The following is a 25,880-nucleotide window of genomic DNA, read 5'->3' as shown; positions in this document are numbered from 1 at the left end:
TATGGGTAGAGAAGATCCATCACCAATAGAGACTTGATCGGGTCCAGTGTAAGGTGTTGACTCTAAATTTAAGTTAGAGAAATCTGACGTAAAATGGTTCGTAGCAGCGGAGTCGGGAAACCATAAATTGGACGGATTTGAAGAGTTGGGAATGGAGGTGTAGTGAGCTGTAAGAGACGGGGGTGGGGATGGTTGATAATTGTGGGTAAAGCGATGATAACATTGAAACGCAGAGTGACCAACTCGATTACAGATTTGACAAGTGGGTTTTGTGGAAGATTGAGAGGAAAAGAAATTGGGAGGACCAGAGGAGGAATTACGGGCACCTCCTCGACCACGGCCACGACCACGGCCACGAGTTTGATGAAAGGAATTTGAAGCTGGACGAAAATTGGTAGAGTTGGCCGAGAACGACGCAGTAGATAGAGTAGTTTGGGTTTGATGCGTGAGACGAGATTCATGATTTAGCAGATAACTATAGACTTGAGAGGAGGATAATGGTTCGGGTCGAGTGGTGATAGAAGAAACGACAGATTCATAGTCAGAGCTTAAACCAGTTAAAAGATAAATGATGAATTCGTGCGAAGAGAGGGGATGACCAGCAGAGGAGAGTGAAGAGGCTAACGACTTGGCTTTGTGAAAATAGGTAGAAACCGAATCGGAACCTTTCTTTAATGTGGCCAATTGGTATCTTGTTTGCATTAAGTGAGCGGTGGACTGAGCAGAATAGAGGTTATTAAGAGTAGTCCAAATTTCATGAGAGGTTGGACAATCAACAATTTGAGAGAGAATGTTATCAGTGAGAGAAGAGTAAAGAGAAGAAATGATCATCTGATCTTGTAGAAGCCAAGAGGTATGAGCTGGGTTGGGTTTGTCATCAATGGTGGGAGGGGGAGGAGGAAAAGAACCATCTACGTAGCCGAAGAGTTGATGGCTTTTGAGGAAAGCAAGAAGTTGAGCTTTCCAAAGAGGGAAGTTATCGTGAGAGAGTTTGACTGTGAGGAGATGAGCAGCAGTATTAGTGAGGGACGGAGTTGGAGGTGGGGGAGCCATGGAGGGATCGTAAATGGACAGAGGTCCTAGACGGCTCTGGATACCATGATAAGAAACAACAATGATTTGTGAATGCAAATCATTTGTTGAAATGCCTCAATGAACAATTACTATTTCTGAGTTGATTACAAAGTACCGTTTTCCCTTACAATAGCACATAGTGCTTGAATACTATTTATAGACAAGTCAGAACCAAGATACAGAATATTTCTAGAAGATTCGTTGGTTGCATTTCTGGAATTGCCTCACACGTCTTTTGCCTTTTCTGTTGTGAGATGATTCGGTTTTGACGTGCTGGGCATGAGTGAAGGCTGTGAGCCTTTATGCATGTGTGCAGAGGATTCTTCTTCACACTGAGCATTCTGTTTTGACACGCTGGCAGTGAGTAAAGGCTGGGAGCCTTTGTGCAAGGATACTGAGAAATCAGCTGCGCTAACATGAAGGAATAATTTCGTGGAAAATGTTGGCGATAGTGGGATGAGGTGGAGATTATTGTCATTTCTTCCCTTTTGTGGACTTGGTTGACTGGACTCCACGCCTATTGAATGTTCTGCTACCAATAGACCAAGACCAAGAAAAGACAACAATTATGTTCAATCCAAGAAGACTTGGAAGAGCAAGGTTTCAAAAGAGACCCCATATAGAGCTAATGAGTTTGAAACGAATGTCCTCCCAATGCCTACTTTTCTTACATGCGACTGACCGGCTGATCAATGATCCCAAGCACAACTTTAGGCCTTTTTTGAATTTTTTTTCATTTTTCTAAAGCTTGATCAAAAGGGTGGGAGATCTCAACAAGCACCCCAAACCAGTTAATACAGCACAAGAAAAAGAAAAAAAATATGGATCTAGAAAAGCCGCCTGCAGCGATTTTGTTGCAGTCAAACAATCGGACTGCAATACTACAACCAAAAGCTCCTGTAGATTGTTTTGTGTAGATTGTTTTGTGTAGCACTTTCTCATGATCTTTAGTTAGGAAACTCCTACTTCACAACCACTGACGGTTGGAGGTTGAGTAATATATGAAAATAGCAACCGTCATTGCCTTTTTTGAAAACTTGATAGATCACTTGAATTTACTTCAGGGCAATTAGACATTACCAAGAGGAAAACTTAAAAGAAACAAAACCCAGAACGGTAAAGAGCTAGCATTCAGCACCGATAACCCATCATTTTGTGCAATCTGAATGATGCATTGTGCTTTACAGTGAGTCAATATCTGTAAGTTCCAATCACTCTTTCTTTATACAAACGTGTATTCTCAGGGGTTTATGATGATTGTTTCATTCCTACAAAATATTGAGACAATTCTAGCGTGTATGTCCCAACTTTGGTTCGTATGTCTATTTTTCCGCCATATGATTGTTATTTAAATTCTGTAAAATTTAAGAAAAAAAGAATTCGGAGAGGGAAATCAAAGAGATAAGAAATCCGCAAAAGAAGTTCACTCCCCATACAAACTCCAGTATTCAACAGAAGTCCAAACATAATCATCAAGATATTCAGGGAAGAATGAAAGCCCAATAAACAGACTGAAGAAAAGCACAGCAACAAAATTATTTCGCTCGTTCAAGGAGAAGACTTGGTAGCACTACTAACAGAACCCCAAATCTGGCTAAGCCCCCCAAGAATATGAGGCATGACACTCCCAATTCCCTGCAAAGTCACACCAGAAGCAACCCCAATGGCGAAAGCCTCCCCATACCCAGGCTTTGAATCAACCTTCATGTCAAGAACTGCAAGCCTGCTGTTTGCGGCATCAACCTTTCTCGAGGTATCGGCCATTAACTTGTCCTTTCTGCCTCTCCCAGAGGAGATGACCCTGTAGAGAGCGTTCTGGAGGTCCTCTATGACCTTGGTAGAGGCTTCTTGGGAATCGAGCCCTTGGGACTCATAGTGGGATACGAGTTCTTGTGGGGTAGGCAGCTTTCTCTTCTGGCTGGCTGCGTCTTTGCCCTGTGGGGGTGAGAAGGCCATTGGGGTCGGTGGTGGTTCCATTTTGTGATAAAAATGAAGCCAAGGAAAAACAATTGAAGGAGCGAGGGGTTGGGTAATGGCAAAACCCTAGGATCGGGGGGTTTTTGCAGATAAGATGATACCCAGAGTACAGTAATGGCGGCAGCGGACAAGGGATTAATGGGTTGAACTTTGCGCAATACTGGACTGGGCAGTGAGTGAACATACTGTAATTGGGTTTGTGGTTTTTCAACATGGATTCCACCTGGTAAAATGGCCATGTCTGGACCTGTTTTTGGTCCTTGCATTGCTTAAAAAGTTTTGAATAGGCCCTATTCCAAGCCCAATAACTTGAAAAGTGGGAAACTTGTAGCGACTTACCTTTCTGACAAAAGAGTCAACTTGAAAAGCCTTAACAAAGGACTCGCTGTTTTCAGAAAATGAGTTAAGATTAGCATTAAAAAGTTCAATAAAAAATTATTAAAATACATTTTTTAATATTATTTTTATTTTAAATTTTAAAAAATTAAATTATTTATTTTATTTTATATAAAAATTTAAAAAAATTGTAATAATGAAATAAGAGGTTTTCAAAAATTTTAAAGTTTTGAATTTAAGTCTTGAAAGCAAACGAGGCTTGAATTTGAATAATAAAATGAGATAATTTTAAACAAAAGTTAAAATTTTAATAAAATATTATTTTTTAATATTAATATTATTTTAATATTTGAAAAAATTGAATTTTTTTATTATATTTTGTAAAAATTTGAGATAAAACTATTTCTATGTCAGACCTAAGATAGTTTCAAGGGGGACATTGAAAAATAAAAATGGTGGTTTCAAGGGGATGAAGGGACACGAAATGTATTGGCGCAAAAGGGAATGTGCCATATACACCATCTATAATCATCATAATACCAAAAGAAAAAAAGGTCCCAATGTGAATGAACGTGACACCAGAAAATAAACAAAAGAAAGGAAAAGATTCTCTTCATTTGCTTGCAGAGAAAAATGTTTGAAGTAGCCACCAAGTGGAAAAGGTAATTTCTGATTTGATAATACAAAGACACATCAGCCAGCTTTAGAACAACTCATGACTCTAGTACAAGTCTCTCAATGGAAAGCAGTAACTTTTCTGTCCAGTATTATTCATTAAAAAACCACATTCGCTATGTGCAAAATGCAATAGATTTGGTTCTTGTTGCCTGCAACAAGTTTAACAGCCTAAACTACTGCATTGAATCCTAGTAAAATCTTCACAACAGAGACAGCAGCAGCTACATAAATTGGAGTACAAATAAAAGAGGCAAAGGAAAAGGTCACATTGTCCCAACGGTTTTCTATCTCCAATTCAAGATATGTTGAAGAAGATCTTACAATCTCACGAAATAATGATTCACACTTTTAAGGGGAGTAATTTGAGAAGAAAAAAAGTGAGGAAAGATGAAGTCCATAAACAAAAAGTTTCAAATCCACCTCCCCAGAGGAGTGTCCGCCTGTTACAAGGCTTTAGATATACATCATTTCCATTCTGGTCAAGCAACCAAAAAAGAAAAAATAATTAAACATGGGAAATTAATAACTCAATACATACACCGATATGTATTTTTTTGTAGTAACAATTTGACACTAAACAGGAGCAGTAAATTAAACAGGTCTTATTTGTATTAAGCACGCGAGAAAATTTGTATAACCGAAAATCAGGCACCCTTGATATCCATGAAAATACCTACCATTATATTTGCAAAGTATCTATGTATTCAAGGGAAATGGGTGCCATACTTTGGTGAGACCACAGGGGGTGTGAGATTGCAACAGGATATAGTTAAAAACAAATCTCACAGAAAGATTGGAGCCATGACAAGCGTAATGGTCGCAAGCATCTTTATGAGGACATGAAGGGAAGGTCCAGCTGTGTCTTTGAACGGGTCTCCCACACTGCAGGAAAGGTAAAGTGTAGCTAATAAGTAATAAGATTACAAATTTACAATGGAAGGAACATCATTAAGTAATCCGCATTATATTGAAAACAAAAGCCTGCAAAAAAATCTGGTCAGACTAGGCCTACAAATTGTAGAGACTTGATATCCAGTATGCAACTCAAGGAACCTATTTCTTGATCAAATAAGCATTATACTTCAATTTCCTTTTTCTTATAGTATTTTGCAAAGCCTGATATCAAGGGTGCAGAGTACAAGAACATTGGGGCAAAAAATAAACGCAGTACACACTGCTATTAAAATATCATGAACCTTTTTAACTCCATGTGTTAGCAACACATTTTTTAGGTAATTAACTTCCACATGACCAGAACATATTCATAATTGAGTTTTATAGGTCTCATGCTACCAGTATTTCTTTCCTCTTAATTATTAACCATAATAAAATAAAATAAAAAACTTCTTGTTTTGTTTTTTCAGGGTAGGGGGGCAGCCTGATTCATGTTTTCCCAGTTGACCAAATACGGAAACTATTACATAACTTTAGATGTTTTTTTATAGGTACCTAATTTTTGGTGTTTACTTGAATTTTCTAATGAACAATAAAAAGCACAAATGGTAGAATATAGACACAAAAGGGACGCAGTATACCAGATTCCACCAGTCAGAAACAAGGAAATGAGGCACCAATTCATGCAGAAGGAGACACAGAATATCCTATTTCTGTAACTACAAAGGCAACCAAAGCGTGGCAAGAACAGCAAAAAAAAGAGAACATCAACAAGACTTACGTATCTCCTGTAACTGCCGCTTTATGACACTCACTCCCTTTGCCTCCGAGAGCCCCTGTCTCAATGTACTTCTTTGCGTTATCCCAGGCTCCACCTGCTGTGTTCAGGAAAAGGGCCATAAGAATTCCAGAAACTGTGGCAAACATCAGCATAGCAGCCACAACTTTAGCCCCAAGTAGAGGATGCCCAGTATAGTAACCCAAAATCCGAAACAGGAAACCTGCAGGTGATAAGAACAAACTTCAATGAGTCCTTCACTATATAAGATATAAACATAAACAGATACAACAGATACAACAGATATGCAAAAGACGAGTCACTAAATAGGTAGTACACCACAAAAAATATTAAAAATATGCTTTTGAACATATGGACCACTTGAGTGGTCATACAACACTTCTATTTTAAAATAACGCTGCAGTCACCACAACCACTACTGCAACTGCTAATTCAATCACATGGTACTATTACTATTATTGGGGAAAAGTGAAAAAGAGAGTTCAAATTTGAAAAGAGATGAGTTTAAATTTAAGGCTAATAGGAGAAAAGGAATTGATAAATACTTTGATGTTTAGAAACATCCACATAGGACAATGCAAAAAGAAAAGCACCCCATCCATTTTAAAAAGGAGGGAGTAGATATAACAATTAAACTGGTAGTAATAGTAACAATATCAATAATAGAAACAACAACGACAACAAATGGTTATAAATAGTAGATTGGAACATTCTCACGTCAAAGAATGTGTAGATATGTCATTAAATCCCACGGTATTCAGTTTGAACTGCGAAACGAGACACAGATATGGATGGGTTGCTATGCGCATCTGCCGACAAATGCCTAAAAATAAAAAGATTAATATCAACTAAAAACATCTTGTCAGCCATATATGAATCACATTGCAGAAGCTCTTACAATATTGGCTCATAATGCATCCACAAATGTAACACCAAGTAAAGCCAACAGTAATCTTCAATAAATATTGCAGAAGTATGTTGCCCAACCCATCTAAAAGCACCAATTACACGAATCGTGAAATTTGATCTTTTTGCATTTTTCTTATCAGAACGGTGCAATACATTATTTCCACAATACTGTGAACACAAACTAAACATTCATTATTTCCCTTTCTAAAACATTTGTGACAGCAATGAAAAAATATTGATGTGCATGGAAACTCTGGACAAAGGCAACAATGAGAACAAGAGCAGCCAACCCACCAACAGCAATAGGTGAAACAATAGCCAAAGCACCAGGTTTTATCATCTCCCTCAGAGAAGCAGATGCTACAATAGCAACACAACGACCATAATCTGGTTTCTCCTTGTAGTCCTGCAGCAAGTAAAAACAATGCATCACTTAAAACAAATAACTAAAGAACAAGGCACGCATTGCTAAACAAACTTTTTGATCGATAAACAAAATTTTATCGAGCATAAAATAGATAAAGGCCCAAGTATACTAAGCAAACTTATGCTCACCATTATACCAGGCCTCTCAATAAACTGTCTCCTAACTTCATTAACAACCTCCTGAGCAGTTCGGCCAACCGCAGCACAGGCCCATGCACTGAATAGAAAAATAAGCATCGAGCCCAACAATCCACCGACAAAAACTTCTGGAATAGCAATATCAACCTAAAAGCCAATTTCAAATAGCAGAATTTAAGACAGTATGCAATAGCACTTGGAACAGAAGCGATTAACTAATAGCAGAAATATGTTAAGCTGTACCTGTTTAAAAGGTTCCTGAGCAAATGCAGCTACCTCATCCATATAAGCACTGAACAGAAGGAAAGATGCAAGTGCCGCAGAACCAATGGCAAATCCCTTGGTGGTAGCTTTTGTAGTGTTCCCTACTGCATCAAGAACATCAGTGATCTCTCGAACACTTTCTGGCTGCGAGAAAAATGATATATGCTTAGATGAGTTCGAGGGGAAAACACAACAATTTTTCATCAATCAAGTCTAATTATTAAATAATTCATAACTCAAGGGTTACCTGCTGGCTCATCTCTACAATGCCACCAGCATTATCCGCTATTGGACCAAACATATCCATGGTTAGAATGTAGGCAGCAGTGCTGAGCATTCCCATTGTTGCTACAGCTGTTCCAAATAGCCCACCAGTTGGGTTTCCATCTTCATCCACTAGTCCGGATGTATGACCCAGCCAGAAAGCTGAAACAATAGATAAACTGATGACAAGAACAGGAAGAGCTGTTGATTCCAGGCCCAAACTGACTCCAGCAATTATATTAGTCCCATGACCAGTGGTGCTTGCAAGAGCTAATGTACGTACAGGCTCATGCTTGTAGTCAGTATAGTACTTGGTGATCCAAACAAAAGCATATGCAGTAATGATACCGACCAACCCACACAAGGCAAAGTTGAACCATGCAGAAGGAGCTCGTTCAGTATAAAGCAACCAACGTGTGGACTGTAGAGTATTTAAAACCACCAATAGAATCATGAATCAGAATGCAAACAAATCAAAAGCAAAAATAATGTTGTCTCCAACACTACTAAAATTTTAGATTTAAAGCCAGAATGTTTACAAATGATAAGAATAGTGAAAAAGAAAATTGTTAATTAGAATCCTAACCAATTATGGGGAAGTAAAAAAGTTTTAAAAATAAACTTGTAACTGTAGATAAAATATTACCAAACCAAATGTCAGAACAGATAACACTATTGTGAGAGAATATCCTTTTTGAAGAATTGCCATTGGATCTTCAATAGAAGACTTCAAGCTAGAGTCCCGTTTACCCCTGATTGAAAGTATTCCGACAGATGAAATCACAAGGTCAAAAGAGTGAATAACAAGAGGAAACAAGATGAAACCCGATGGATCTGCACAAAAAAATGGGCCATGCATGAGCCAATTTAACACATACACACAAATGCACACACTCACAACTGTGTGTGTGCATGTGTGCGTACACAAAGTAACATATACTCAGACACTACTTGCCTTCAATTTTACAATGCCGAGCCATTGTTCCCCCAAGTATCATAGCACTAATTATTTCGGCTGCAATACTTTCAAAAAGATCAGCACCTCGAGCTGCACAATCACCCACATTATCTCCAACCTAGATTGCAAAATTTTTTATGAGTAGATTGCAAAAATTAATGTGTCTAAACAACCAACAAGGATGTAGATAACCCAAAGAAAGAGAGTAGAAGCTAGAAAGTTATGATCTGCAAATTTCTTCAATTTCAAAGTTCTCGACCAAAGAGAGAAAGGATTAAACCACATCCCCTTGGTTTTGGGGTATGCCAACTTATAATCCCTAAGAAATCTTATCAATGCTTATAAATATGCAACTATAATTGGAATTCTCTTTCATTTATACGCAATCTATGAGCAATAACTTTAGATATATGTCTTGAAAACCCTGCTCACTAATAGATTTGTAATTTTTGACATCCACAGCCACCAGTTTCTTCGGTATGAGAGCAATCAAACAGGCATAATACTTTTTCAAACTTACAATTGGCATGAATATCGTGAAAACTTGAAGAATATCCTTTTTGTTCACATCCCAATAGAATTCAAAGAAAGCCATGAAAAGCCATCTGCGCTCGGAGCTTTTTCACCGTTCACAACTTTAAGAACCTCCATCTCCTTGAAAGGTCACTCAGGCCCCGAGGCCCCCTCCTCCCCAATAAATTCAAAAGTTTGGTCATCAAGCTTAGAACTTGACTTCAACAAACTATCATATAACTGCACAATATGACTCTCAATCCCTTCTTGTTCAATAGAGATGGAGCAATTAAGCAAGAGCATCTCAATAATATTGTTTCTCTGATTAGACTTGTCCACTCTATGGAAAAACTATGCGCATTCGTCGCCCTCTTATAACCAAAGAGACCTTGACTTCTGCCTTCAGCATATCTCCTCTGATAGTGTAACCTGCTCCAGGTCGCCACACCTCCCACAGCTTTTAGTTCTTCCATAAGGAACTTTACCTGCTGAACTACATTACCTAAAGTCTATTCGCTCCAAACCTTTAAATCCCTTTCTGATACCTTAAGTTTGGAGGGTGCCTTGGAAAATTGTAAGAAGACTACCATTGTCTAACCTTTTTTTTTTTATAAGTAAAATAAGACTTTATTGAATTACCAAAGTAACATGATACAAAGAAAATGCCCTGTTTATGAAGGCATGTTGGAAACTAGGAATTCATGAAGGTCCATGCCATTTAAGTCTATAGCAATGGCCCAAGTACAAAGAGTTTTAAAAAATAACAATTTTAGCTCCTCCACAGATCTCTCTTTGTCTTCAAAAGTCCTCTCATTTCGTTCCTGCCATAGACACCACATAATACAGGTAGGGATCATCTTCCACACTGCTTTAATCTGTCTCATCCCCCGGATAGAATTCCAGCAAGCCAATACATCCAAAACTGTTTCCGGCATCACCCACGCCATATCCATCCTTTTAAACACCTCATCCCAAATAGTCTTAGCTATCTCACAGTGTAGAAGTAAGTGATTTACCGTCTCACCCCCTCTTTTACACATACAGCACCAATCTGCAATAATTATCCTTCTCTTTCTTAGATTATCCGTAGTGAGTATCTTACCCAAAGACGCTGTCCACACAAAGAAAGAGGCTTTGGGAGGAGCCTTATGGCGCCAAAGCTTTCTCCAAGGAAACTGTATCTCCAGTTCTTGTGTGAGAACCTTATAGAAAGAGCGAGTTGAGAATACTCCTTTCTCTGCAGGATGCCAACACATCTCATCTTCCTGCTGAATGTTCGGTCGAACAGAATATAAGAGGCTATAAAATTCTACAAAACTTCCCATCTCCCAATCCTGTGCCGCCCGGTTGAAGTTGATGTTCCAATGAATGTTTCTACCTGTGACTGAGACTTCCATAACTTCCGCCACTGTGGCATCTTTGTTACTTGCAATCAAGAAAAGAGACAGAAACAGATCTAAAAGTACACTGGTACTACACCATGCATCCTTCCAAAATCTGATCTTGACACCTGTCCCCAAGTGCAATCTAGTGTATCGCTGGAAAACCTCCCATCATCTTCTAATGTATTTCCATAACCCCTTGCCCGCTGTTCCTCTCACTTCTCTGGTACACCACCGCTCCCCTAGATCACCATATTTGCTTTCAATCACCGACTTCCATAAGGCCTCTGGTTCCTTGGTATATCTCCACAACCATTTGCCTAGTAAAGCCCGATTAAAAACTCTCAAATTTCTGACACCCAAACCGCCATTGGAGATAGGCCGACATACCATCTCCCACTTAACTAAGTGGAATTTAAACTCCTCTCCCAAGCCCCCCCACAGAAAGCCTCTCTGTAACTTCTCAAGTCTACCCGCCACACTTGCCGGTATAGGAAATAAAGATAAAAAGTAGGTGGGAAGGTTGGAAAGTGTACTTTTGATTAAAGTAGTCCGACCCCCTTTCGACAAATACATTCTCTTCCACCCTGCTAATCTCCTTTCTACTTTTTCAATTACTGTATCCCAAATCATACGAGACTTCGGTGTTATACCCAACGGCAATCCCAAGTAAGACATAGGTAAAGACGCAATTTTACACCCCAGAATGCCCGTCAAATCCCTTATGTCTTGAACTTCTCCAATCGGTACCAACTCAGATTTATCATAATTCACTTTCAAGCTAGAAACTGCTTCAAAACACAGCAGCAATGCCTTCACGGCCCTCAACTGAGCGTGATCAGCCTCACACATGATAAGCGTGTCATCTGCAAACAACAGGTGAGAAACAGTTGTGATACCCCTACTCGGTGATCCAATCTGGAAACCACTGATGGAACCATTAGACACTAAGGCTGAGATCATCCTACTCAATGCCTCCATAACAATGACAAAAAGTAGAGGAGATAACGGATCCCCTTGTCTCAAACCACGAGAGCTAGGGAAAAAACCCTCTGGGCTACCATTAATCAACACCGAGAACCGTACCGTAGAAATACACCATCTGATCCATGACTTCCACCTCTCACCAAACCCACACCTACCCAGTAAATAAAGAAGGAAATCCCAATTAACATGATCGTACGCCTTTTCCATATCTAATTTACACATAATCCCTGCTTTGCCCATCTTCAGTCTACTGTCGAAGCATTCATTAGCAATAAGAGCCGCATCAAGAATCTATCTACCCTTAACAAAAGCATTCTGTGGTTTGGAAACAATTTTTCCCAATATCTCGCTTAATCGATTTGCCAGCACTTTTGCAATGATCTTATAAGCACCATTCACTAAGCTTATAGGCCGAAAATCTGTGATCTCAATGGCTCCTACCTTTTTAGGGATTAGTGCAAGAAAAGTCGTGTTAAGACTTTTCTCAAACTTTCCTAACAAGAAAAACTCTTGAAATACCTTCAAAAGATCTGCTTTAATCACCTCCCAACACTCTTGGAAAAAACCCATAGAGAAGCCATCCGGTCCGGGAGCCTTATCTTTTGCCATCTTTCTAACCACTTCAAATACCTCTTCCTCTTCAAAAGCCCTCTCCAATCTGGTAACATCCCCTGGTTCAATAGCGTCAAAAGCTAGACCATCTAACGTAGGCCTCCAACCCACCTCTTCCGTGAGAAGCTTTTTGAAGAAAACAACCACATGGTCTTGGATAACCTCTTCTTCTCTATTCTCAACCCCTTCAATTCTCAGGACTTCAATGTTATTATTTCTTCTATGTGAGTTCGCAATTCTATGGAAAAATTTCGTACTCCGATCCCCTTCTTTCAACCAAAGAGCTCTTGATTTTTGGCGCCATGAGATTTCTTCCTGTAAGATTATCCTTTCAAGATCAGCAACCAACAAAACTTTTTGTGCTTGTTCCTCTTCATTTAGTGGCCTCCCTTCTTGTAGTCTTTCAAAATACTGAATTTCCATCAATTTGGAATTTTTGTTCTCCTCCACATTTCCAAAAGCTTGTTTATTCCACTCCTTTAGATCCTTTTTTAATGCTTTCAGTTTGTTTGCAAAAATGAAACTGGGTGTACCTTCAAATTGATACGACGTCCACCATCTTTTAACCCTTTCCACAAAACCTTCTGACTTCAACCACATATTTTCAAACTTAAAACACCTTCTGCTGTTACGTACACCTCCACAATCCAGAAGAATAGGCCAATGATCCGAAGTTATACGACTCAAACGCTTTTGCCATACATCCGGAAAATGGCTTTCGAACTCAGAAGAAATCAGAAAACGATCCAAACGGGACCATGTCTGATTATTTGACCAAGTAGCTGGACCCCCTGCTAATGGAAGATCTACCAAGTTTAAATCAAAAATAAACTCAGAGAACTCCAGACTTGCTGGTCTCAATCTTCTATTTCCCAAACTTTCACTCTGGAAGCGCACCACATTGAAATCCCCCCCAATACACCATGGGAGGTCCCACCAACTTTGTACCCCTGCAAGTTCATCCCATAAAATACTTCTATTGACATCTAAGTTAGGTCCATACACTCCAGCAAATGCCCACAAGAAATCATCTGATACACTTTTAAAAGAACACGTTACCATATATCTCTCTATGTACTCCTCCACTTTCTCTACTACCCGTCTATCCCACATTATCACAACTCCTCCCGAAGCCCCTGAAGAGGCCAAATATACCCAATCCACATAAATATTACTCCACAAACTCCGGATAATCCTCCTACTAATCATCTTCAACTTTGTCTCTTGTAAACAAACTATGTTCGCTTTCCATTCACGAAGTAGACGACGAATCCGAAGACGCTTCTCTACCTCGTTTAGGCCCCGGACATTCCAAGATAAAATCTTAGACTTCATTGGAGAACATTCAGCCCCTTCCCATTTGCCTTCTTCCTACTAGAACTTGCTTCCGAGTTCATCGACCACATTAATCTTTTTAATTCCCTACTCTTCTTTGTGCTCCCCCTCTTTTCTTGATGATGGCCAGCTTCCATAGCAGTTAACAAGGCTATAAACTGCTCCTCATACCCAACACATTCAATTCCCACAACATGTTGAATTTCTTTAGCTTTATGAATAACCCAATCTGATGCTTGATCTGGAAAATAATAATTTAGTGGGGTAGGGTTTCCCATTTTATTATTCTGATTCTGAAATTCACTTCCCATAGAAAAATCCTCCAAACCACATGGGATGAAAAGTTCATCTTCCACAGAATGCATGAAGTCATCAGAATCTTCTTCTACCTCAGCCAACTCTAGGTCTGCTACTGGTCTCCCCGACCCTTCCACTGGAAAGAGAGACATCCCAGCCTCCCCCAAACGCAAGCTCTGGTTCTCCTCTGCCGAAGGAACCCTAGGTTGTACGCCTAACAGAGGATTTCGGGCACAAGCCTCCGGCGAGACCACACCGGCGACTTCCACTACCTCCGTCGGCGCCGTCTGTTGCTCCTCGAACTCTGTCGGCGTCGTCTGTACCCTGTCCGGCGCGAACCCGAGCCCGTGACGCTCGATGGAGTGTATCGGGCAAGAACTCGGTTTCGCGAGTTCTGAAGACCATTGTCTAACCTTCTCAACAAAGACTTCAAGTAGCGAATTAATCATGCAATTCATTGTGGCATGAAAATGAAACAATCATTCAGGCATAGAACAATTTCACATAGTTATAATGCAATAAGAAAAATCAAACCTTAACCTTAAGTTTTTGACGTACACATTTTAACATACACCTAATAATTTAATTCCAGCCCAACTTTCATCAATAACGGTCATTGTAGAGGCAAATAAAGGCAATAAAGGCAGTAAAATTTTATTGGAACCCAGAACAAAAAGTTCAAAAAGTAAAATATACAGGAAATAACAGGAAAAATCAATAAAAGGGAAGGGATAACTACCAGATCTGCAATCACAGCAGGATTCCTAGGATCATCTTCAGGTATTCCTTGCTCTACTTTACCAACAAGGTCTGCCCCAACATCAGCAGCTTTTGTGTAAATTCCACCTCCCAACTGAGCAAACAGGGCAACAAAAGAAGCTCCAAAACCATATCCCACAAGGAGAAGAGGCACTGAAAGACAAGAACATTAACATCAAGCACTGGATCACGGAAAACAATGGAAACAACAGCTAACAAGTTATATACATGGTGCTTAATAAAGTTTTTACTTATCAAAAAAAAAAAAAAAAGACTAAAATACATGGCTAGAGGAACTGTGAAATCTAAGGTGTACACAGCCACAACAGCCAACAGATAAAATCAAATGCATGCTTTTAGTCAAATTATGGTTTAGTATAGACAAAAGTTCAGCATATGTAAAGCTTTGATTTTTATTTTTATTTTTTTTGAAAAAAAAAAGAACAATCGATTTCTGGAACTCTTCATTGCATAAGCTAATAAAATAAAAGTATCCATACAGCAAACATATGAAATAATGTCACCACAAACCTTGAGAGATAGCGTTCTTATTATCTTAAGATAAAGTGTTAGATGCATACATACCATGTGACCAAGATGTACAATACAATCATATGAATATATATGGATACATACATATATATATATCGATGAAGCATTTCTTAGAGGCCATAAATACATCGAAATTAAATTTGGAAAAATTAAATTTTTAACTGTCACATAAGTGATAACACTGCATCAAGTGAATTTTAAATAAGTTCCCTCAATAACTGTGAAAACATGAATGCCCACCCTCCCCTTTTGAAACCATCTCCCAAGTTAAAAGCCCATTTCCCAGCTTTGGTTCCACTAAAGAGGGGTACCTGATACCTTGCATCTGCAGATAAAACTACATGATGCTAATCAGACACAAAGACAAAGTCAAAATAAAAAATTGACAAGGGGTTGCTCCTAGGCTTTACTGCAGCAAAGCCGCAATCTTAAAAAGATAACACAATGAAGTTCAAGTCCATATTCCTGATATACTATGAAACATAAAAAAAGAGATGAATTTGATGCAATAGGCTTTATAATAATAAGTGAAGGAACAAAGGAACCCAACACGTACAATCAGTAACCTTCATTGATCCTTGTGAATCCACCCCCAACCAAACATAAAATGTGGCATAAAGGATGGCGATGCCAATTACAGCCATCCCAACAACAACCAAGGCAGAGAAACCACCAGCACGAACAGCTATCTGCACATGATACCTCCATTTATGATATCAATCTAAAACTGTTTTTAAGATAAAGAACTAGAAAAAGGAGGCAACCTGCAATGCTTCCCTTGCAGACCGTCTAGCAGCACTAGAGACTCGAACATTAGCACGAACTGACACCCACATCCCAACATAACCTGCAATACCTGAACAAAGAGCCCCCAAAAGAAATGCAGCAACAGTGATATATGCAGAAGTTGACCTGCATCAGCAGATTCAATATTGTGAATTGTGTCATTATGGAGAAATAAAAAAAAAATATTAGTCCCACAAAGGTGCTCTATAGCAAATATTAAATTATGTTATCACCTTCCTAGGCCAGAAGATTCTTGTTGAGGAGTTGTGTTGCGAAACAAATAGATGAACAGGATAACCAGTGCTAGCAACAATGCCATCTTGGAGATAGTCCCATACTGGGTTCGGAAGAAACCTTCAGCCCCATCTCGTATTGCATCTGATATCTAGAAAGTGAAATGATAAGCTCAGGGCAAGTACTTGATAAATTTCAAATTCAGAGCCACAAGTCACTTACCCACCCATAAGAACAAGGTAGAAGCTGGGGTAGTGAGTTCAGGGTGGGTGTATATTGTACCAATCAAAAGAACAAAACAACAAGTTCAGAAAGGCAATCACTGCATATTTTGTTGTCTTATTTTCTCATCTATGGTATAGTAAAGAATTGCTACTTACAAAGAATCCAAATGTAACTCACTGTACATAAAGCACAATCTCTTTTAAATATCTATGAATAAGATCTAGAAAACCACCTAGCCCAAGCTATCAGCCTATAGAAGTAAATTTTTCTTTTTATAAGTAACTATAGAAGTAAAATTATATGTTAGATTCTGTATTTTTCTCTTGCTTGGTACTGGACCACGCACCTATTACCACCTGCATCAAAGTTGCTAATTTCAGTACAACTATTTATTCAGTAACATTAATGCTGATCCTCGACAATTACCCAAGCTAATGATCTTGCCTTCAGAATTAGGCCACAGAACATCAGGTTGACCATCTATCAAAAACCATTGAAACCCCAGTTCACATCACCTATGACTAACGAGACAAATCTTTTTCTTTTTTGACTAAGAGGGGAATGTTGCAACTATTTTCCTAAAAAAAATATGAAATAAAAATTAAGAACATGTCTTTTTTTTTAAAAAAAAAATTGCCAACTATGACATTTAAATTCAAATTGATTTCCTAATTTCTGCATATTGGATTTAGAGATTTAGAAATGTAGAAGAGAACCTAACATGATCGTTCAACACTCCAAAATATTGACTACCACCTCCTCATTGCACCCTTTCCATAGCAAAAAGCAATTTTTTCCTTTGAATCTTCTGTGGATTTTACTAATTCATCTACCCTTCCCTTCCTTAAACTAGGCATCCCCCTTTGTATACCCTCAATGAACTTGGGCTGCGCCCCTAGAGCTTTTATAAAATGTGGTATCTTTACTCATAAAAAAAGAAATGCAGGAATCTTCTCCTAAAACATAGTAAATGGAACTCTAAGGATGCCACATGTGCTCATCAATTCCCAATGGCACTCCAACACTACCCTTTTTATTAAAATTTAAGACCATGCTTGCAAGTGTTGAAGACCAAAAGGTTTTAAATGTTTTGGTAGGGAACCTAGTACATAATTTTCTTCCCTATCTATGATTCCTTGAGATGCAAAGGAACACTGAACAAACAAAATAAATATGGCTAATACAAATTCAGAGAGGTCCATAAATAGAAAAGTCCCAAAGTCGAGATCCACAAGCTTGTGAATAGACGATGGCGCCTGCAAAACCGTACTGAAGCACCACCAAATAGGATTGGATGTCATATGAGAATTGGTAGCAAATTAAATGAATGGTCCAGTTAATCGAGTGATTTTGACAAAACAAAACAGTGGGGATAACTCAACTTTTACAAAGAGGTCATCCGCCATTGATATATTTTTAACCCAGTTTGAATTGGATTGAAGATTTTTCTTAATTTAATCTCATAGTGAGCTCCCAAGAAAGTAGATCAGTTTTCAACTATTCAACACATCTATCATCACCACTCATAACTCACAAGGTCATAAAGTGTGAAGTCTGCAATCGTCTTCCAGAAAACCCAACTCCCAAACTTATCAAACCCATAGTCTTGATCTTATCCACTATATCACACAACCAGTTTTGTGCATTGCTTATTCAAAATGCAAGTCCTTGAGACCAATCACTATCAGGCCACAAAACAAATTGATATCTCCCACTTCATTTCTGTCGCTTTATTTTTGCCCTATTCTTAATATCCCTTTCTAACAACAAAGAATACAGAAAGGGATCCTTTAAATTTATTGTACGAACATGTCAATGGTATCTTTTTCCAAGCAGAAAATAGAAAGAAATCACAATCCCACATGATAAATGGTAGCATCCATGCACATAGACAGCAAATAGAAGCTATAGAAACATGATGATCCACCACAAAGAAAAAGAAATATCTACCATAAAAATAATTTCTGTAAAAAAAAATGAAAAAAGGAAAATAACAATATGAGCAAAAGAGATTGAAAATAGATGTACCTGAACCATCTCAGGAGGACCCTCATCCTTGGAGAGTACCCACTTAGTAAGATATATTGACAAAAGAAAGCTCATAATACAAACTGAGAAGACAAACACAATGATCGGAGAAGTTCTTGCTCCAATGTAAAAGACCACTCCCAATCCCAAGAAGAGAAGTATTAACAGAACACGGAAATTTATTCCCATCAGAATTCGAAAAATCTGCAAAACGGAACAACTTAATTCTATCCACTCAAGGTAAAAGAAGATCAGCATGAAAAAACCAAACAAAAAAACAATATGTGATGGAGCAAGATAACAATAAAAACTCCATAAAATGACATTAAATGAACAAGAATCTAATAAATCCTGCATCCAGAGGTAAATAGAGATAACTAAGTTGACATAGGCCAATCACTGTCATCGAGAGAAAGCAACTTGCATTTTCACCAGTCACAATTTCCGTTACATTTAACACCAGGTTGTTCTTCTGTCCAAGAAAGCTCAAAAAATATCTAAGTTCATGAAGGCCAAATCCACACTTTCAAGACAATGATGTGGCATGTAAGGCTTCCTTTAATTGGAAGCCTAGATGCTTGTCCAGGAAAGCTGACAATTAACTCACCAACTCCAAACTCAGAAAGAATAAACAATAGCCAATGAGCCTAGTTGCATCATCAATAGAATGATTCGTTCTCTGAAAATCCTTTCTCTGAGACGGCTTCCTCCAGAAAGAGAGAGAAAAGAGGAGGAGGAGGAAGAAGAGAAGAGGAGAATTTTTTAATGTTCCACCACTCCTCTAAATTTGTTTAGGCATTGCATTTTTTTTTTTTTTTTTTTGATCGGCAAACAAAATTGTAGTGATCATAAGAATAGGCAAGAGCCCAGGTATATGGGACATGTACAAGAGCAACGCCTAAGCATGCTAGTTTAGTGATACAAGGAATTCATGAAAAGTCATGCCATGAAAATCAATTATAATCAACCAATGGAGTAAAGTATTGAAAAAAAAATTTCTAAGCTCATTCATTGACCGCTCTCAACCTTCAAAGAAATTTGTTTAGGCGTTGCATTATAGAAAGTGGAAAATTATTCCTAATTTACAAGTGAATGGAAACTTCAATTAGCTAGCATATCTTTTGTGTATATTCTCTCAATACACCTCTCAAAACCTAGCTTACAAACCATGCTTTTAAGTGACTTCTATCACGTCTCTGTAATATAAGCTCAGCAGATGCCAGCCCTATCCTCATTTATGTTTGCTGCAAGTAGCTGCCAATTTCCAACACGGGGTGAAGTGCTCAGAACAATCAATTGAATTATCCCTTGTTATCTCTCTACTCGTCTACTCTTCAAGGATGTCTTACCCTCTCTTTCTTACAAATTCTCGTTTATAAAAGTGGGTGTGTCAGTATACATATGCATATTGTCAATTTCATATTCATATATTTCTTCTAGTTCGAATCTTAATCATGTTTCACTTCGTTTCTCATTTGAGGTGATCAGTGCTACTTCTCTTTCAACATTCTACTAGTTTCCTATTAGCCCAAATAACACAATATGGTTTTATTTTCTTTTATATATGACTCATAGACTCCACGGAACTTGAACACATGATCTTACCCAGCACCACACTCATATGGAGGGTGCAAGTTCCATTTAACACAGGTCATTGGCAATGCAATATGGTATTATAGAAGTTACAATAATTACTCTTACCGGGATGATATTCAAAGTCAGATAACACAATAGATTCCTATCATACCAGTCACATATCAAAAGCACAATAAGTAACTCGCTGCAACAACACAGGAGACAAAATCCTAGACCTACCCCTTGAAGAAGCAAAGGCATGCATGAACCTTACATGGAGAAAGAGGAAAACTCGTACCCATGCTATGACTGAGCAGATATTAAAGCAACAACAACTTCGGTTCACCACAAGAAATGTAAGGGAATGGGTTCGATCTCATACAGCCACATGAGTTGTATTCATAATCACTGATAAAAATCTAAATGTACATTCCCGTGGAAGAACTGAGCATCTACTAATTCAGAATGAGACGAGTTTACACATTTAAGGTCCTCACCAATGGGTTGTAAGCTTTACTACGCATGTTAGGGAAAGTCCTTGGCCTGTCAGCATAAGGCCCAAGATTACCGTCCTCCAATTCGTCATCCATGCCCAAAGGAAGGGTGCTTGAATTCACCCTCCGAACCTGGGGCAAGTCGCCCCCTGAACTTGGTCGCTGAATTTTGAATGTTCTGCAGGGGCAAAAGCAAGTTCCAAATTCAAAGCTATAATAATGGAATGAGTAAAGTCTGAGTGTGCGCATATATAACTATCATAGTAACAATAAAATCAGCAACGGTAAGAGAATTCGAATGCTCCCTTTAGTTTCTAGAAAACGCAGAAAACAGAAAATAGGGGAAAACACAAATAAAATTCAATTTTTTCTTCTTCCGTCCCGGCAACCGAACGGAAAATGGGAAATGAAAAGCCCAGACGAACTGATCCACAACCAATACCAGATTCTATTTACATTGAAAGGATCATTACCTAAAACCTCAATTTTCTCAGCAACCAAATGGACCGTACCATTTCACAAACCAAAAGGCACCGAAGCCCTAAGATCAGGTTTTTTTTAGAAAAACAAATCCTAGCTTACAGATTAGGCAGCAAGAAGTGAAGACGGCCAATGGAGGTCAGAATATCAACTAGAACCAAATTTCGAGATCTGCTAATATATGAATTCTAGCTCTAGAAGAGAGAGAGAGAGAGAGAGATGAAAGAAGAAAAACGTGAGCGTGAGACAACCTTAACAGTCAATAAACGCCGAGAGCAATGTTTGCCGTTAACCGCTACTAACGCAATCTCCCTCTTTCTTCTCCGACTTATCTCTCTCTCTCTCTCTCTCTGTGTTTCGTTGAGAGTGATATTGCAGAGACGGAAATCAGGTAGTTTACGAGAAAGAGTAGGAAGAAATTCGCCCGTTAGATCTGAAAGAGGAAGTGTTGGTACCTGGTAGTATTAGCAATGGTATCAAGACCCCGACTAAATAAAAAAAAGAACCCACGTACAGTGAGTCAATGACGAATGAAGATTCTTCGTTTTGGAAACCATACGTATGTATGTAATATGTATTTTAAGGATGTCGTTACATTAAATTACGACGTGTTTTTCCATCATTCGATGCTACTCTCTGTTGTGCACGATGAACTGTCCCTCTCCCGTGTCTTCGGCTGTCCAATTATCATCTCTGTTTCTACTAATTTTCTGGGATCATTTATCTTATAATTTCCAGCTTGGATTGCAGACATTTTTTTTTTTTTTTTTTTGAGAAAACAGACAATTTCAATTGGTTACACTTTCAGACAGATGATCTAACAGAGAACTTTCACAAGAGATCGCCTGTACTTCCATTCCAACAGGGATCTGCAAGAACACGGATTTACAAATTTTTTTTTAAAGTGAAAATATATTTATAAACCTTATTTTCTATACACCCAACACACCACGTCAATTATGGTAAAAAATTATTAATGTTTTAGTTTTTTCTTTTAATTATAAGTAGCAAAACTTTTTTTTAAAATTAAATAAGCAGATCCTTGAGACTAGGGTGGGTTTATATATATATATATATATATATATAATATATATATTTATAATAGATATAATCCTCAAAGTTGGTGTTAGATTAATTGTGTCAAATGGAGCTGGAGAAAATAGATGGCTAAGAAGATTTGAAAGGATTGGAGGATGCAGTAAGCATGAATGTGGAGATTTTGATGCTCAAAAATGCTACTTGCAACCGCTCAGCGGCACCCTTGCGGCATCGTGTCCGACGTGGCACCCATTATTGGAACGTCGCCGTTTGGTGTTTGCTTGAAGGCAGAAGGTAAGACAGAATTGTCTAGCCTATACGTCGTCGTTTGGTTCTCCATTCCCTCCAAGACAGACGGGGTCGATTGGCCCCTTTCCCATTTCCCCCATTCAGACGAAAATTTCATTCGCTCTGTGTTCTTCTTCCTCCTCTACATCCTCGAATCTCCATCTTCCTCCACGCAGCCCCATCGTGGCCCCACGAAGCCAGAGCACAGAGCCCCCTTCGTCTTCTCCACGAACCCTCCTACCCACGATCCCAAGAACACCCGAGTCACTGTCTCCGTCTTCTCCATGAAGCCACAGAGCCACATTCCCCTTCGTCTTCCACAGGAACCCATCGAAGCCCCTTCCTTCTTTTTCTGCACCTAGATATGAAATCCCCTTCCCACAAACCCAAATCTCAAATCCCCTTCACACAAACCCAAATCTCATATCCCCTTCCCACAAAATCCCGAAACCCTAACCCTAAATTTGTTTGGTTATTAAGCTCTGAAACCCTAACCCTAGCCCAAATTTGTTTTGTTATCAAGGCCCGAAACCTTAACCCTAAATTTGTGTGGGTTATCAAGCCCCGAAACCCTAACCCTAACCCATATTTGTTTTGTTATCAAGCCCCGAAACCCTAACCCTAACCCTAACCCATATTTGTTTGGTTATCAAGTCCCGAAACGCTAGCCCTAAATTTGTTTGGGTTATCAAGAACCCTAACCCTATCCCCAAAAGATTTTCTATAATCATCGATCGGGCCGAGTTTCAACATTTCCTCACTGAAAAAATCTCGTTTGTTTTCTCCTTGTCTGTGCTTTGGTTTTACTTTTTAAATGTGTGAAAGTAAATAATTCTTTATCATACATTGTACATTTAGTCATGTAATACATTGTCTATTAGCTATAATTCTTGCATTAACTATGTAGTCATGTAATTTTTGAAATCACATTCCATATCTTCCTTGTTTGCGTTGCCAATTTATAATTTCCATTTCCGTATGAGAGTCACAACATCTCTATGAATGCATAAAATAAAACTTTAGGGATGTTTCAGCAAATTGTGCATAGCAGTTTAATTATTAAAATCTTTGTGGGATGTTACTACATTAATAGACAGATTGGGATGTTTGTGGGATGTTTCAGGAAATTGTATCCATACAAAAATTATTAAAATCTTTTTCTGCACTTAGTAGACAGATTTATGTACTTACTACATTAATATTGTTTATGCTATCCTATCCACATTTTTATCTATGAGAAAAACAGTAGTGAATAGTTAGCAGCAATTGGGATGATAGTATTAGACAGATTTATGTATTAGTTGACAGATTTATGTATTAGTAGACAGATTTATGTACTTACTACATTAATATTGTTTATGCTATCCTATCCACATTTTTATCTATGAGAAAAACAATAGTGAATAGTTAGCAGCAATTGGGATGATAGTATTAGACAGATTTATGTATTAGTAGACAGATTTATGTACTTACTACATTAATATTGTTTATGCTATCCTATCCACATTTTTATCTATGAGAAAAACAGTAGTGAATAGTTAGCATCAATTGGGATGATATAGTACTAGACAGATTTATGTAGTAGACAGATTAGCATAAAAATCCCAGATTTATGTATGTTCCCTCTCTCCAATTTGACCTGATTGTTATTTTACTACATGTTAGGATGTCATCATCAATATCTTCCTCATCATTTGCTAAACGTGCTTTGGGTATACCATTCTGTTTTTGTGAGGAGCCAGCCACACTGAGACTTTCAAGTACTGCAAAGAATCCAGGACGACCCTTTTTAAGGTGTCCAAAGTATAATACTAAGGTAACTCATTTATACATAAAAAACTTTTTGTACATGTAATGAATAATATTAAAACATCTAACATTTGTTATATATGTTTAAAATCTTTAGGGATTATCATATTGCAGGTTTTTCAAGTGGGCGGATGGTAATGAGGAGAATGAGCTCCAACTTCGAGGAAGAACCAATGACTTGCCAAGGAAGGACAATGAGCTTGAGAAGATACTCGACGATGTCCACAAGAGGGAGATTGAGGTGATGAAGAAGGAGTTAGTACTTCGGGAAGAAGAGGCTAAAATAAGGCGTTCACGCCAACTACTTCGGTTGTATTGGGCTTTTGCCTTTTTAGTTGCATGTTGGTTGTTGCTTGGTAGTATTGGAGTTTTGGTTTTGTATTGGACTATGTAGTTGATGTAGTTTGTATGGATATTGAGCAGATTGTAAAACTGCCAATATGTACATTTTGTAAAACTGTAAAACAGTGACGTCATGTATAAGCAGTTTGTAAACAATATGGTTAGGTTAATGTATGAGCAGTTTGTATGGCTTTTGTATTAGTAAAGTAGTTTGGAGCAGTTTTGTATGGATATTGAGCAGTTTTTAAAACTGTTATGTACAGTTTGTGTGGATGCAGTTTGTGAATGTGTATTGTTGCAGTTTTGTAATGGATATTGAGCAGTTTTTTGTATGGATATGCACAATTTGTATTTAATTTGTAAGTAAAGCAGTTTGGAGCAGTTTTGTATGGATATTGAGCAGTTTTTGAAACTGCTATGCACAGTTTGTATTTAATTTGTATATCCAGCAGTTTTATATAGATATTGAGCAGTTTTTGAAACATACCAAGCACAGTTTGTATGGAAATGCCTTGTAAAGCAGTTTGTATGGATATTGAGCAGTTTTTCAAACTGTTATGCACAGTTGTATTTAATTTGTAAGTAAAGCAGTTTGGAGCAGCATGTACATATAGTATACATATTTATAGAGCAGTTTTTCAAACTTGTTCTAAGATGCTTGCAAATTTTACTTCATTTCGACCATTGATTGGATATTGGCAAAAAGTGATACACAAAATGCCAAACACGAAACTGTTTTACACAAACTAGCAAGAATTACACAGAACTCATAACATGAACAAATTGAGCAACATGAACCACCTCGCCAACATTAGTTTTTGAAACATACCAACAAATGTCCACTTGACTCCCAATACACACATATACACAAATGTCCACTTGACTCCCAATACACACATATACACAAATGTTGGCATGACTCCCAATACACACGTACCAACAAATGTCCCAATACCAACAGTTCACTTCATTGCCAATACACACATGGTAAACACCAAATGTCCCAATACACAAAAATATCTGGAAATGGCTTCCCGATTAACAAAATAGCAGCACATGGATCCATATACACAACTATTGAGCAGTCTTCTAAGCCCTGCAAAACATACAACATAGATGACTTAGTTTCAAAAGCGAGAACTCAAAATATCAATTTTAACAACATTAAACTTTGTATTATCAATAACATACTCAACGAATGAAATTATTTCGGAGGTTGTGATTCACTCAACCCAAATTCTCCCGGTTGGGATCCATCTAATCCAAATTGCATCTGTAAATGGTAAACACCAACTTAGTTTGCTTTTCACTAATACTATTAAAATATCGACAACACAAGAGATCCACTTATAGTTTCTTGACTACCAATCACCGTTTCTCGGGCCTCAAATTGTTCAACATTAGGAGTATCCATCTCCGAATGGCCA

General features: G+C 38.1%; 2 protein-coding genes across 5 annotated transcripts; both read right to left on the bottom strand.

The window, feature by feature from the left end:
* Positions 1-2,476: 2,476 nt before the first annotated feature.
* LOC109012860 lies at positions 2,477-3,208 on the bottom strand. The gene has a single exon (XM_018994717.2). The coding sequence runs from the start codon at positions 3,049-3,051 to the stop codon at positions 2,623-2,625; it is 429 nt and encodes a 142-aa protein (XP_018850262.1). The 5' UTR covers positions 3,052-3,208; the 3' UTR covers positions 2,477-2,622.
* A 1,125-nt stretch (positions 3,209-4,333) lies between these two features.
* LOC109012858 (pyrophosphate-energized membrane proton pump 3) lies at positions 4,334-21,469 on the bottom strand. 4 transcript variants are annotated; one of them, XM_018994709.2, is made up of 15 exons: positions 21,228-21,469; positions 20,500-20,674; positions 18,428-18,631; positions 16,174-16,325; positions 15,919-16,066; positions 15,711-15,843; positions 14,583-14,755; positions 8,715-8,835; positions 8,406-8,593; positions 7,743-8,180; positions 7,475-7,639; positions 7,223-7,378; positions 6,962-7,073; positions 5,741-5,960; positions 4,334-4,947 (listed from the first exon to the last, which is right to left on the bottom strand). In XM_018994709.2, exons 2-15 carry the CDS (start codon positions 20,590-20,592, stop codon positions 4,848-4,850), a joined length of 2,403 nt encoding a protein of 800 aa, XP_018850254.1. In that variant the 5' UTR covers positions 20,593-20,674; positions 21,228-21,469; the 3' UTR covers positions 4,334-4,847. The 4 variants fall into 4 exon arrangements, with proteins under 4 accessions (XP_018850254.1, XP_018850257.1, XP_018850259.1 ...); XM_018994712.2 differs by having other exon boundaries at positions 21,432-21,450; XM_018994714.2 differs by lacking the exons at positions 20,500-20,674; positions 21,228-21,469 and having other exon boundaries at positions 16,174-16,318; positions 18,428-18,504.
* Between the last annotated feature and the right edge of the window lie 4,411 nt (positions 21,470-25,880).

The sequence above is a fragment of the Juglans regia genome, chromosome 7 (assembly GCF_001411555.2).
Source record: "Juglans regia cultivar Chandler chromosome 7, Walnut 2.0, whole genome shotgun sequence".
Taxonomy (NCBI): Eukaryota; Viridiplantae; Streptophyta; class Magnoliopsida; order Fagales; family Juglandaceae; genus Juglans; species Juglans regia.
The sequence above is the reverse complement of the archived record's forward strand: the minus strand, read 5'-3'. Positions and strand labels throughout refer to the sequence as shown.

Bases quoted from the DNA above. Each gene is read 5' to 3' on its own strand.
- LOC109012860 (XM_018994717.2), bottom strand. From the start codon at position 3,051: ATGGAACCACCACCGACCCCAATGGCCTTCTCACCCCCACAGGGCAAA.
- LOC109012858 (XM_018994709.2), bottom strand. From the start codon at position 20,592: ATGGATGACGAATTGGAGGACGGTAATCTTGGGCCTTATGCTGACAGG. The intron at 16,067-16,173 runs GTGATAACATAA...CTGCTGATGCAG, and splicing joins GAATCTTCTGGCCTAGGAAG to GTCAACTTCTGCATATATCA. The intron at 8,594-8,714 runs GCAAGTAGTGTC...TTTTTTGTGCAG, and splicing joins TCGGCATTGTAAAATTGAAG to ATCCATCGGGTTTCATCTTG.